Below are 14,183 nucleotides of genomic sequence, written 5' to 3' on the forward strand. Positions count from 1 at the left end.
CTTGACTTGTGCAAGAGCTTAATTTGCCTTCTAAATTTTAACTCTATAATTCATTGATTTCCTTTAATAGTTCTGTGGTATCTAGTAAGAACTGGCATTTATTGAACCCTAATGTCCTAGCCAATCCTGTGTTGTAGAGACTGTCTTTCCCATTTTGCCAGTGAGGAAACTGAGACTTAGAGAAGTTCAGCTGACACTTAGAGAAGAAGTTCGGGGAATTGCCCAAGTTCTATAGCTAGCAAGTGGCAGGGGCTGTGTTTGAACCCAAGGTATTTGACTCTAAGGCCCATCTCCTTACCCTCTACCTGAAGCTGCTCCCTGAATATGTTAACATATTTGTTTCATTCATTAAAATGTGATTTATTTCAGGAATATAATCACGTCTTAAGTGTTGAGTGGGATATGTACACGGCCTATCTCTGAAAATCACGAATTAAAAAAAGTATTTTTCTCATTATGAATAAATATACATACTTGCATAGAATTTGAAAAACCAAAGTTATTCATAAACCTACTACCCTTCGGTAACTACTGTCATTAATTTGATGTTCAATTACTGTGTCCAGTTTTAAAAAAATAAAAGCAGCAGATTGTTTCAGTCAGGGGAAATGTTGGGGCACTGAAAGCTTTGGATACCAGAGCGTGCCCTTAGAGAGGTATCTTAGTCTGTTTGGGCTGCAAAACTAGAATACCACAGACCGGGTGAATTATAAAAAACAAAAATTTATTTCTCACAGTTCTGGAGCCTGGAAGTCCAGGATCAGGGTGCCGGCCTGGTCAGTCCTGGTAAGAGCCCTCCTCCAACAGGCAGACTCTCCACTTCTCACACTGGCAGAGATCAGAGAGAAGCAAGCTTTCATAGGGTACTAACACCATCCACAGGGGCTTCAGCCTCATGACCTCACCGCATTCTCATCAGCTTCCAGAGGCTCCATCTCCTAGTACTACCACACTGGGGGGGGGGGCGGGGGGTGAGTTTCAACATAGGGATTTTAGAGGGGCGCAAACATTCCGCTTATAACACAAGATTTGATTTTTCTCACTTCTAGCCCAGTATTGAACCATAATGCTTCTCTGTGGCACCAAGGCTCACTCAGTAAGGGGAAAAATACTTTTTTCACTGGAATAAACAGATTTTTGTAATATGATGATTGAAATAGAGACATTTATCATAAAATACAATACCTGGAATTGAGTTGTATTCATTCGATGAATATTTATTGTTATCATCTCTGTGGCAATTGTTGGATATGCATATATATGTAGTATTATATATAGTATAATATATATACTATATAGTAAATATATAGTATATACTATATAGTAAACATATAGTATATATATATATATATATATGGGTGTGGGTGTGCATATATATGTAATATTGAAGAAGCCAGGTAAGGTCCCTGTTTTCATGGGGTTTACAGTCTGGTGGGAAAGATAGACAATGAATAAATCAACAATTATCAGGCAGGCCAACAGGAAAAAAAAATTTGACAAATATGTACACCTGGGTAACCGAAGCCCCCATCAAGACATGGAATGTTATACAATTCTGGAAAGTTCTCTCTTGCCTGAAATGCTCTTCCCTAGAATTTTTCCTGACTGGCTTTTTTTTTTTTTTTTTTTGATACTCAGTGTTCAGCTTAAATGTCTCTTCCCTGTAACTCACCCTACCCCCCAGAGGCAGCTAGTGTTCAGATCTTTTTCTACCATAGATTAATTTTAGTTGTTCTGGAACTTTGTATAAATAGAACCATACAGTAACTCTTTTGTATCTGGCTTCTTTCACTCAGCCTAATGTTGAGATTCACGCATTTATCAGTAATTCATTTCTTTTTGTTATTGCCAAGTAGTATTCCATTGTATGGGTGTACCAACTGGACTTTTTCTAGGGTTTGGCTATTATGAATGAAGCTGTTATGAACATACTTATACAAGTCTTTCTGTGGATAGATTTAATTTATCCAGCTTGGGACTCAGAGGACTGTACTAAATCTGATGACCTCCATCTCAACTCTTCATTACATGGATGTCGAGATTCTCAATCTGTCCCCCATGTCTCTGCTATGTTTTCTACATCTTTCTCTCTGTGCTACATTCTGGGTGAGTTCCTCAGATTTATCTTCAATTCACTAACTCTCTCTGTCTGATCTACTATTTAACCTGTCTATTGAGTATTGAACTTTTAAACAATTTTAGCAAGTATTTTTTTGTATGTAGAATTTCTACTTTATGTTGTCTCCTGTTCATGTTTTAGATTTTATTTTCCTTAATTTCACTGAGTGTTATTTAAGTTCCTTTCAGATTTCAGATATGGATGTTTTTGTTTGATTCTTATGTGAAATATTTTTATTGGCTGAGGGTATTTTAAATTTTTTGTTTTGTTTTGATTCATTTGTGAGTACTCATTTGTGGTGTTGTTGGAAGTACTGCATGTTTCCTGGGTGGTAGAAACACACACACACACACACACACACACACACACACTCCAACCGAATTCACAAATTCTAACCATTTTCGCTTTAGTTTCTTTGGTTTTCAATTTTTTTAACGTTTGTTTATTTTTGAGAGACAGAGAGAGAGACACGGGGCAAGTGGAAGAGGGGCCGAGAGGGAGACACGGAATCCGAAGCAGGCTCCAGGCCCTGAGCTGTCAGCACAGAGCCTGACATGGGGCTTGAACTCACGAACCGTGAGATCATGACCTCAGCCAAAGTTGGACACTTAACCGACTGAGCCACCTAGGCGCCCCTTAGTTTTAGTTTCTTTAAAGCTAGTTTCTTTAAAACTTAGAGTTTCCTTTTGTGAGGATAATGTGAATTTGGGCCCTCTACTGCCTCACAGTGCAGGCCTGGGAATCTGCCTTCTCATGAGGAGTTCTGTTCATACTCTCAGCCTTGGGCGGGTGCTTGCCTGGACCATGGTAGTTGAACCCTTTCAGTTTCCTGTTCATGGACAAGGCAGCACTTCCCGGGTCCCAGCTGTGCCCTGGGCCTGTGGCCTAGACTTCTGGCCATGGACTGGCAATAAAGCCCAGCACTGAGGCTGCTAGGAGTTCTGGTCTGTGCCCTCCCCCCACCCCCACATATCTCCCACCCAGGAGTTCCAGGGTTCCCTGTTTCCATTTCTGGCAGCTGATGATTTCCCTTTCTTTTGAGTTTAACTCTTTATTAAACATTTATATTTTTGATGTTTTCTCCAGCATTTTGTATTGTTTAAAGTGGGAAAGGGAAGAGTTTTTTTTTTTAAACGTCTTTTTAGATTATTTTAACTAGAAATTTGTGCAAATTTTTGAATCTCATTAAGCCTTCAGTAAAAGTACTGGAGAAAGTACATGAGTACTTAGCACTTAGTACTTCTGCAATAAAGTAAGTATTTTAAAAATAACACAGCTATTTTCTTGTTTTCATTAGCAGTGTAATAATTGTGTGATTTCATTTTTTATACCCCCCCCCCCCCCCGGTTAATCCCTGCCTACATGATTATAGCCCAGGGTTGTTGTAACTATTAAATTATTTAAAAAATAATTGTTATTGGAGTGCCTGGGTGGTTCAGTCAGTTAGGCATCCAACTCTTGATCTTGGCATGATCTTGTGGTTCGTGTGTTCGAGCCCCATGTTGGGTTCTGTGCTGACAGCACAGAACCTCCTTGGGATTCTCTCCCTGTCCCTCCCTCTCTGCTCCTCCCCTGCCAAAACGAATAAATAAACTTAAAAAAATTATTATTGAAGCTTTGAAAGATGATAAAAATAGTACACCTTCAGTGGGAAACTCTCGGCCATAGAAAAGTGTAGGCAGCATCTAGCAGGTCACTGTGTCTTTGGGCAATACAGATTGTAGGCCAGAATCCACAGGTGGGTGGCACGGAGCCCAGAGTGTTTTTGTTTGGCTGGCACAGTGAATTTGTTGCTGACACTTAAAAATAGTGACATTTCACATAAAATTTAGATACCTGACTTCCCTTGAATAATGGCGTTATATGACTACACTGGGCCTGCTTCCCAAATGGGATCAATTACTTTGTGCCGAACGGTGTCTGCCTCATGATCGCCCTGTGTGACTGAGGCTAACAGCCACTTACCATTTATTGTTACACATTTACTGTCGTTATGTAAGTAGTACAGAAACAGCGCTGTATGTCCATTTCTCTGTCAAAAATAGGAACACAAAAGGTAGATGGAGAAAACCGTGTGCTATAGGAGAAATGGAAGAGAGACTGTTATGTGGAGTTTCCCTGACTGAAATGATCTGCCATTCTTATTGTTTATTTAATTGTGTGAAATAATTGAACATCACACTGATAACTGGTTTCCTAAGGGTAGGAGGATTATAATTAATTTTAATTTTTCAAATTCCATACACGTATATATATGTTCAGACACCCTGTTAATGCCTGATTAAGGGAGCACTGGGCAGCTGGTTGAATGCAGGGGCGTTTTCTTGGCTGAGAATGAAGACCGAGAAAGTACAAAAGTGAAAAAGTAAAATATCACTTTTTCCATGTGGAAATTTGTAGCTTTTTCTTTCTTTCTTTCTTTCTTTTTTTTTTTTTTGTTGTTGTTGTTGTTTAGTTTGTGGACACATGGATTATAAGTGGAGCGCTTTTTAGGGGAAAACATGTTTCCATATAGGTTTAAATTCTGTATATAAATATATTGTTGCCATTTGTTTTGCAGATTGTGGGATTACTGATATGCTTTCCTAAGCCGCAAAAAAGTTGAAGATGTCTAAATACTTAACGGCTTTGACAGTAACCACCCTTGTCGGTGTGGCTGTGGGGGGGTTTGTCCTGTGGAAGGGCATCCGGTGCCGGAGGAGCAAAGCGAGCCTTGACCCCTGGCAACGGCGGAGGCAGCAGCAAGCCCCGGGCAGGAGGGAGCAGCCCCCTCCAGCAGACGACCAGCTGCACTGCGGTGCCCCCAGAGCCTCATGGGAGGAGAAGATTCTCGAAGCAAAGGTGGTGACTGTGTCTCACGAGGCAGAGTGGGACCACATCGAGCCATTGCTTAGGAGTGAGTTAGAAGATCTCCCAGTACTTGGAATTGACTGTGAGTGGGTAAGTTAAAAAGCAAAAATAAACCATGTTAATCTTTTCTGCTTTTCTAACTAGGGACCTTGAATAGTCAAGTAGAGGATAAGACTAAAGGAGAATTAGCTTGTTCTCAACTAGCTCATAAATAGAATTTAGCAGACGGAGAAGCTGCTTCTCTCGTCAGGAGAGGAGAGTGCTTAAAATCATGGGTTCTGGAGTGAGACAGATCTGTCCGAGTCCCATTTTGACCGCTTATTCTGTGAACTCAGACAAGCTACTTACCTTCTCAGAGGCTCATGAACTTGTTTGTCATAGGGCTGTAATGGTAGCTCCCTCCCAGGGCTTTTCAAAGGAGTCAAATAGATAAGCCCTATAAAGGGTTCAGCATGATTTTCACATATAGTAAGTACTCATTAAATATTAGCTACTATTAATATTTTAAATAGTATTTTCATAAGGATGCCATGGAGAAGTTAGTTAAGGAAGTCTATTTAAATGGGAATTATTACACAAAGTAGCATTTAAAGAGATAACATTAAAATCTGAAATACTGTTTGCTGTCAGCCAGGTACTTTGCTGTTTGTTTGCAGCATCTCATTTAATTTCCACAGTAAATCCCATGTGGGAAGATTCTATTGTTACCTTCACTTTTCAGATAGGAGATGGGAGGCATAAAAAGGTAATCGCCATTTGAGCCCAGGGCTTTCCTAACCATCTGGTTCGTTTTTCTAATAGGTCTTCTTTGGGGAGAGTCGTTACATAGTTGTGATGAGGATCACAGGGTGCATCTGTTCCTCTGTCATTCTGATTCACGGAGTGAACTTTAATCTCCTTGAAACAGAAGATATTACATAACTATAAATAAATCATAGTTATCATTCCTTGATGTATGTCTTATCCGATATATGTCTTTTGGATATGTAGAATATGGCCTACGGCCAGGAAGTGTAATCAGAAGAGGCCCTAAGCAGAATAGCTGCCACCAAATCGGGTCCCAGATTTGGTAAGAGGTCAACCAGATGCCAGGGATGACCGCGAACGAGAACACTTGACAGCGTCCAGAAGGGTTTAGTAGTCACCCAAGACCTTACGCCCGCTCGAGGGATTTCATCGTATCAGCAACAATAGTTGTTTCTGCCAGTGAGCATGGGTCATCAGGACAGCATTGGACACTTCTGGTTGATTCTGTATACGAAATTCTATCATTTTAGAAATAGTCCAACAATAATAGAAGAAAACATCACTAAACAGTGAGCTGTAGTAGATTAGGAACATTCACTTTTGCCAAGCGCTTTGATTTTCTAACTAAATGAAGTATAACTGCAGCCGCAGGGTAGTCTGAAGTGAGTGGTTAGTAACAGCGGTTGATTTAATAATGTTTAATTACTGTAGCAGAGATGTGGATAAGTTAAAGTGGCAAATAACTCAAAACCCACTTCATTTTGGCTTTGGATAAGTATTGAATTCATGCTGGATGCCACATCTTCAGGTGTGATTGCATTTCCCTGTTTGCTGCCACAGAAAAGCTTTATGAAGAAAATTATTCTTCCTTGGTGTCGCCATTCTTCCATTTCCCTTTCTCTTTTTAAAAAAATGTTTGTTTTAAATGTTTCTTTATTTTTGACAGAGAGGGAAACAGAGTATGAGTGGGGGAGGGGCAGAGAGAGAGGGAGACGCAGAATCTGAAGCAGGCTCCAGGCTCTGAGCCATCAGCACAGAGCCCGATGCGGGACTCAAACTCACCAGCTGTGAGATCATGATGTGAGCCAAAGTCGGATGCTTAACCGACTGAGCCACTCAGGTGCCCCTCCCTTTCTCTTTTATTCACTTGTGTGTGCTTGTATAGTTGACATTTTTGTTCTTGTCTAATACAGTGAGTATTTGTTTGGATTTACCAAAATGTTTACCTTTTTCTTTGCTCATTTTTTCCTTAGGATCATTTTCTTTAAGGTCATTCTTAGAAGTTTATGTCTTCAAAGCTCATTAAACTAGTTGTCATTGTTCTTGTTTTGAAAGTGTCTTTAGTTTGCTCTTAAGCTTGAAAGAAAGGTATTTTACTGGATACAAAATTCTAGCATGGCAATTTATCATCATTTTCAAGACAGTATTCCATTGTCTTCTGGCTTCTGTTGTTGCTGTTTAAAATGACTATCAGACTAAGTGTTGATTCTTTGTAGGTAATCTAACTTTCTGTAGCTCCTTTTAAGATCTACACTTTGAGTTTGTGGTCCTGAAGATTCAGTATGATGAGGCTAAGTGTTCTTTCTGTATTACCAACATGGGATTCTGAGAGATAGGTAGAAATGAGGATTGACATCTTCTATCAATTTTTATTTTATTAGTAGTATTTTTTAAAGAAGTCATTGCATTTTCTTTCTTTTTTTTAAAGCTTATTTATTTATTTTTGAGAAAGACAGAGAATATGTGTGTGAGTGGGGGAGGGGCAGGAGAGGGAGAGAGGATCCCAAGCAGGCTTCATGCCATCAGTGTGTAGCCCGACACGAGGTTCGAACCCACGAACGGTGAGATTCACCTCTGAAATTGAGAGTTGGACACTCAACCGCCTGAGCCACCCAGGCGCCCCTCTTTTATCAATTTTTGAATTCTCTTTGCAGATTGTCTTTACCCTGTTTGTTCTTCTCTCCACCACCACCCCCCCCCCCCCACTTTTCTTTCTCATCTTCTCCCTCCTCTTCCTTTTTTCTTGCTGTAATTTGATCCGCTCTATTCTCAACTTTTTATGTTATCCTACATATCTGGTAATCTCTTTTATATTTAACATATTGTAGTCTCTATGGATTCATTTTGCACGGTTTCTTTAGGTCCCTTTTACAGTCCCCTTTTTCTTTATTTAGTTTTGTCTAATCTGTTTTACTTGCCCCTGAAGTCTTTTTTTTTAACCTTTTTATTGTGAAATAAAACACATCAAGAAAAGTGCCTGAACCGAAAATAGCTAAATGATTTATCTAAAGAGAACAGCTGTGTAACTAGAAACTAGGTCAGGAAATAGAAGATTGCTAGTACCCCAGAAGCTCCACTTATAATCATTGTCCCCCAACAGTTATCATCATCCTGATTTTATAGTATTTACATTCTTGTTTTTCTTTATACTTTTACCACTTATGCATGCATCCCTAAGCACTGTAATTTAGATTTGCCTGCTTTTTAAATTTAATATATGTGAAACTGTAGAGTCTGTATTCTTTTGTGTCTGACTTCTTTTGCTCAACATTGTGAGATTTATCTATGGTGTGTGTGACTGTGATTCTTTGCCATATAGTAATCCCTTGTATAAATATATCATGATTCACTTCATCCATTCTAATATTGATGGGCATTTGAGTTTGTGGTTTGGAGCTCTTACAAATAATGTTGCAATAAATTTATGGACACAATATTATTGGGCATATGTATCTAGGAGTGGAGTCCTACATCATAGAATTGTGTGTATGTTTAACTTACATGGATAATACCAAACTGTTTGCCAAGGAGGTTTTAACTAATATACCCTCAGGTCAGTATTGTATGAGTGTAGCCATTGTTCGGCTGTTTTCAGAAGTGGTTATACTGATTTAACCTCCCACCAAGGCTGTCTTTGTATCTCGTCAACAGTTGGTACTGTTAGATTTTTATTTTTAATTTTTGTTTATTTTTTGGTACTGCCAGATTTTTATTTTTATTTATTTGGGACTGTCAGATTATTTACTTTTTTACTAAGCCATTTTTTAATGCCTCTATTTTTAGAGAGAGGGCATGCATGCACAAGTCAGGGAGGAGCAGAGAGAGAGGGAGAGAGAGAATGGCAAGCAGGCTCTGTGCTGTTAGCCCAGAGCCTGACATGGGGCTCCATCCCACGAACTGTAAGATCATGACCTGAGCCAAAATCAAGAGTCCGACACTTACCTGACTGTGCCACCCAGGCACCCCCATGTCTCCTTTTTCCATTCACCAGTTGATGGGCACTTGGGCTGATTCCATAATTTGGTTATTGTAGATAATGCTGCTATAAACATTGGGGTGCATATATCCCTTTGAATTAGTATTTTTGTATTCTTTGGGTACTGCAGTTGCTGGATTATAGGGTAGTTCTATTTTTAACTTTTTTGAGGACCTCCATACTGTTTTCCAGAGTGGCTGCATTGGTTTGCATTCCCATCCGCAGTGCAAGAGGGTTCCCCTTTCTCCACAAGCCATCGTGCCTGTTGTCTCTTGTGTTGTTGATTTTAGCATTCTGATGGGTGTGAGATGGTATCTCATTGTAGTTTTGGTTTGCATCCCCCTAATGATGAGTGACATTGATCATCTTTTCATGTGTCTGTTGACTATTTGTAAAAAATGTCTATTCGTATCTTCTGCCCATTTTTAAATTGGATTATTTGTGTTTTGGGTGCTGAGTTTGTAAGTTCTTGATATATTTTGGAATCTAACCCTTTATCAGATATGTCATTTGCAAATATCTTTTCCCATTCAGTAGGTTGCCGTTTAGTTTTGTTGATAATTGCCTTTGCTATACTATAAAGTTTTAATTTATTTATTTTATTTTTTGGTTGAGCATCTTTTTACATTTTATTGATCATTTAGATATCTCTAAGTGGCAAGTCTCTTGCCCCTTTTTCTTTGATTTGTCTTTTTCTTACTGACCTATTATAGGAGTTCTTTTTACATTCTGGGTATGAATCCTTTGTGAGTTAAATGTATACCTCAAATGTTTTCTCCCATTCTGTAAATTGCCTTTATTATTTTTTTTTTAAGATTGTATTTTTTTTTAAACATTTTATTTATTTTTGATACAGGGAGAGACAGAGCATGAACAGGGGAGGGTCAGAGAAAGGGAGACATGGAATCTGAAACAGGCTCCAGGCTCTGAGCTGTCAGCACAGAGCCCGATGCGGGGCTCAAACTCACGGACCGTGAGATCATGACCTGAGCCGAAGTCGGCCGCTTAACCGACTGAGCCACCCAGGTGCCCCTTAAGATTGTATTTAAAAAAAAAATTTTTTTTAATTTTTATTTTTGAGAGAGACTGTGAGCGGGGGAGGGGTAGAGAGAGAGGGGGACAGAGGATCTGAAGTGGACTCTGCGCTGACTGCAGGAAGCCTACTGCGGGGCTCGAACTCACAAACCGTGAGATCGTGACCTGAGCCGAAGCCGGGAGCTCAACCAACTGAGCCACCTAGGCACCCCTTAAGAATGTATTTTTAAGTAATCTCTACACCCAGCATGGGGCTCGAACTCATCACCCCATGATCAAGAGTTGCATGCTCTACCAACCGAGCCAGCCAAGCACCCCGCCTTTACATTCTTTTTAATATTATCTTTTGATGATCAGAAGATCTGTATGGTACAGTTTAAGAAGTCTTATCCTATTCCTATGCATAAAGATATTTCCTGTATTATTTTCTTGGAGTTTTATGGCATTAATCTCGCACATTTAGATTTATGATTCACCTGAAATTCATTGTGTGTGGTGGTGGGGCTGCAAGGTAGGGTCAAGTTTTATTTTTCCCTCAGATGGATATCCACTTGTCCTACCTAGTACCATAAATTGAAAAGATAAACCTTTCCTCACTGCTCAGCAATGCCTCTTTACCTCAGAACATATTATCTGTATGAATAGATCTGTTTATGGGCTCTCTAATAGTCTGTTTTGCTATTCTTGCACCAGTGATCACACACTATCTTAGTTCCTGGTTTTTTTTTTGTTTGTTTGTTTGTTTTTTATTTTTTTTTCAACGTTTATTTATTTTTGGGACAGAGAGAGACAGAGCATGAACGGAGGAGGGGCAGAGAGAGAGGGAGACACAGAATCGGAAACAGGCTCCAGGCTCTGAGCCATCAGCCCAGAGCCTGACGCGGGGCTCAAACTCCCGGACGGCGAGATTGTGACCTGGCTGAAGTCGGACGCTTAACCGACTGTGCCACCCAGGTGCCCCTTAGTTCCTGTTGTTTTATCATGACTCCTGATGCCTAGGACAGTGATACTTGCTATCTTGTTCTTTTTCCAGAATATCTTCATCTTAGTCCTTTGCATTTCCTTATACTTTTTAAAACCTGCTTTTCAGGTTCTACAAAAAAAATTCTTGATATTTTGATTGAGATTGTATTGGCATCAGTAGATCAATCTGTGAGAATTTTAACTGCTTAGAATATTGAGTTTTATAACCTAGGAATATTTATTTAGATCTCTAATTTCTTTTAAAAATCGGTAGTTTTCTGTGATTTTAAAAATTCTTTATAAATGAAATCTTTAAAATTTTTTTGTCTTTCTGGTATATGGAAATGCAGTTGATTTTTATATATTTCTCTTCTATTAAGGACCCTTACTAAACTCATTAATTCAAATTACTTGTAGATTCTTTTGGATTTTTGTGTACACTCTTATATCATTTGAGAAGTGACCATTTTCTTTCTTTCCAGTCCTTACTTCTTTTGTTTCTTTTCTTACCTTACTGTACTGACTAGGATTACAGTGTAAGTGCCCAGTAGAAGTGGTGACAGTAGGCATCCCTGACTCATTCCCTATCCCAAAATGACAGCTTTCAGAGGTGCCTAGGTGTCTCAGTCAGTTAAGCATCCGACTTCAGCCCAGGTCATGATCTCACGGTTTGTGAGTTCGAGCCCTGCATCAGGCTCCCTGTCGTCTGCACAGAACCTGCTTCGAATCCTTTGTCCCCCTCTCTCTCTGGCGGTCCCCCACGCTTGCTCTTTCTCTTTCAAAAATAAGTAAACATTAAAAAAAATTAAAAGACTAAATAAATAAAATTTTTTAAAATGACAGCTTTCAACATTTTCATGTTGAATACGATATGTGCCATGTTCGGCAATGCCGATGTTTGTTTGTAGATCCCTTTACCAGATTAAATACATTGAATTCTATTCTTGGTTTGTTAAGAGTTGGTTTTTTTTTTTTTCATTATGAACAGTTGTTGAATTTTATCAAGTACTTTTCTGTATTTCTTGAGATGACTATGTAGTTTTTCTCCTTTATTCTGTTTTTGTGGTGAAAGACATTGGTGTTTTAATTTCTGGAGTAAATCCAAGTTGGTCCTGATGTCTTTATTCTTTTTATACATTGCTGAATTCATTTTGCTAATGCATTTTAGAGGATTTTTTTAAAACTATGTTCATGAGAGTGATATTGGATTATAATTTTCTTTTCTAGAAATGACCCTGTCTGATTTTGAGTAAAAGTTATATTGGCCTCACACAACAAGTTAATGTTGTGTTCTCTGGAAGAGTTTCTATACGATTTCATTCTTTTTTGGGCACCTGAGTGGCTCAGTCAGTTAAGCGTCTGACTTGATTTCAGCTCAGGTTTTGATCTCACAGTGGTGAGATCAAGCCCTTTGTTGGGTTCCATGATGAGCATGGAACCTGCTAAAAATTCTCTCTGCGGGGCGCCTGAGTGGCTCAGTCGGTTAAGTGTCCGACTTCGGCTCAGGTCATGATCTCGTGGTTCACAAGTTCGAGCCCCGCATCGGGCTCTGTGCTGACAGCTCAGAGCCTGAAGCCTGCTTCCGATTCTGTGTCTCCCTCTCTCTCTGACCCTCCCCCCATTCATGCTCTGTCTCTCTCTGTCTCAAAAATAAATAAACATTAACAAAAATTTTTAAAAAATTAAAGTAAATAAATAAAAATTCTCTCTGTTTCTCCCCATCCCCTGCTTGCATGCATGCTCTCTCTCTTTCTTTCAAAAAAAAAAAAAAAAGATTGTCATTCTTTTTTCCTTAAATATTTGATTAGGATCTACTGGTGAAGCCATCTGCAGTTATTTTTTTTTTAAGGGAAGTGTTTGAATTAGGGATATCATTTTTTAATAGTTTTGGGGCTCTTCAGATTTTCTATTTCTTCATGTCTTTTTTTAAAAAAAATTGTTTATTTATTTATTAAGTAAGTAGTCTCCACATCCAACACGGGACTTGAACTTGCAACCCTGAGATCCAGAGTGGCATACTTTTCCAACTGAGCCAGCCACGTGCCCCATATTCATGTCTGTTTTGATAAATTATATTTTTCATCAGAATCTTCTTTCAAATTTTAAAATTATGAGCATAAACATGTTTATAATATCTTCAGGTTTTTTTCCCCAATCAGAAGGATATGTGGAGTTGGCTCCTTTTTCCTTCTTGACATCATTAATTTTGCTTCTTTCTTTTTTCTTGATTTCTCCTTCTATGAGCTTATCAATTTTATTAGTCTTTTCAAAGAATCAACTTCTCACTTTGTTGATCTTCTTTATTGTATGTTTGTGTTTTATTTCATTGATTTCTGCTCTTTCTCTCATTTTTTTCTTCTACTCGCTTGGGTATAATTTGCTCCATTTATTCCTCAAACTACTTTAATCTGACTTGCTACTATACTACTCCACTGAAACTGATCAAGTTGATGGCTTTCTTGTTTTCGAATCCAGTGGACACTTATTTAATAATCCAGTGTTATTCTAGCTGTCAAAAGCACCTGCACAGTTCCTGCATAAGACATTCTTCTTGGCTTTCGTGTCTTCATACTTTTCTGTTTCCTATCAGTATGATTCTTTCCTCTTTTCCTTCTTTTTTTTTAAATTTTATTTATTTTCATTTATTATTATTTTTAAAAATTTACATCCAAGTTAGTTAGCATATAGTGCAACAGTGATTTCAGGGGTAGATTCCTTGATTCCCCTTACCCATTTAGCGCATCCCCTCTCCCACAACCCCTCCAGTAAACCTCTGTTCTCCGTATTTAAGAGTCTCTTATATTTTGTCCCCCTCCCTGTTTTTATATTATTTTTGCTTCCCTTCTCTTATGTTCATCTGTTCTGTGTCTTAAAGTCCTCATATGAGTGAAGTCATATAATATTTGTCTTTCTCTGATTAATTTCGCTTAGCATAATACCCTCTAGTTCATCCACGTAGTTGCAAATGGCAAGATTTCATTCTTTTTGATTGCCGAGTAATACTCCCTTATATATATGTACCACATCTTCTTTATCCATTCATCCATCGATGGACATTTGGGCTCTTTCCATGCTTTGGCTATTGTTGATAGTGCTGCTATAAACATGGGGGTGTATGCGCTCCTTCGAAACAGCACACCTATATCCTTTGGATAAATACCTAGTAGTGCAGTTCCTGGGTCGTGGGGTAATTCTATTTTTAATTTTTTGAGG

The 14,183-nt window shown here is 38.7% G+C and overlaps 1 protein-coding gene across 3 annotated transcripts in view; it reads left to right on the plus strand.

Annotated features, from left to right (window-relative positions):
• EXD2 (exonuclease 3'-5' domain containing 2) overlaps nt 1-14,183 on the plus strand; it is an 86,913-nt gene that overhangs the window by 44,122 nt on the left and 28,608 nt on the right. For 2 of the 3 annotated variants that reach the window (XM_040477520.1, XM_040477518.1), the window contains one exon: nt 4,680-5,059. In XM_040477520.1, coding sequence (XP_040333454.1) covers nt 4,727-5,059 — 333 coding nt within the window. In that variant the 5' untranslated portion in view covers nt 4,680-4,726. Of the gene's footprint in view, nt 1-1,956; nt 2,107-4,679; nt 5,060-14,183 lie in introns of all 3 variants that reach the window. The other variant, XM_040477519.1, reaches the window with a different exon arrangement.

This window comes from Herpailurus yagouaroundi, unplaced genomic scaffold (genome assembly GCF_014898765.1).
Source record: "Herpailurus yagouaroundi ecotype Mexico unplaced genomic scaffold, PumYag 141, whole genome shotgun sequence".
In the NCBI taxonomy this organism is placed as follows: domain Eukaryota; kingdom Metazoa; phylum Chordata; class Mammalia; order Carnivora; family Felidae; genus Herpailurus; species Herpailurus yagouaroundi.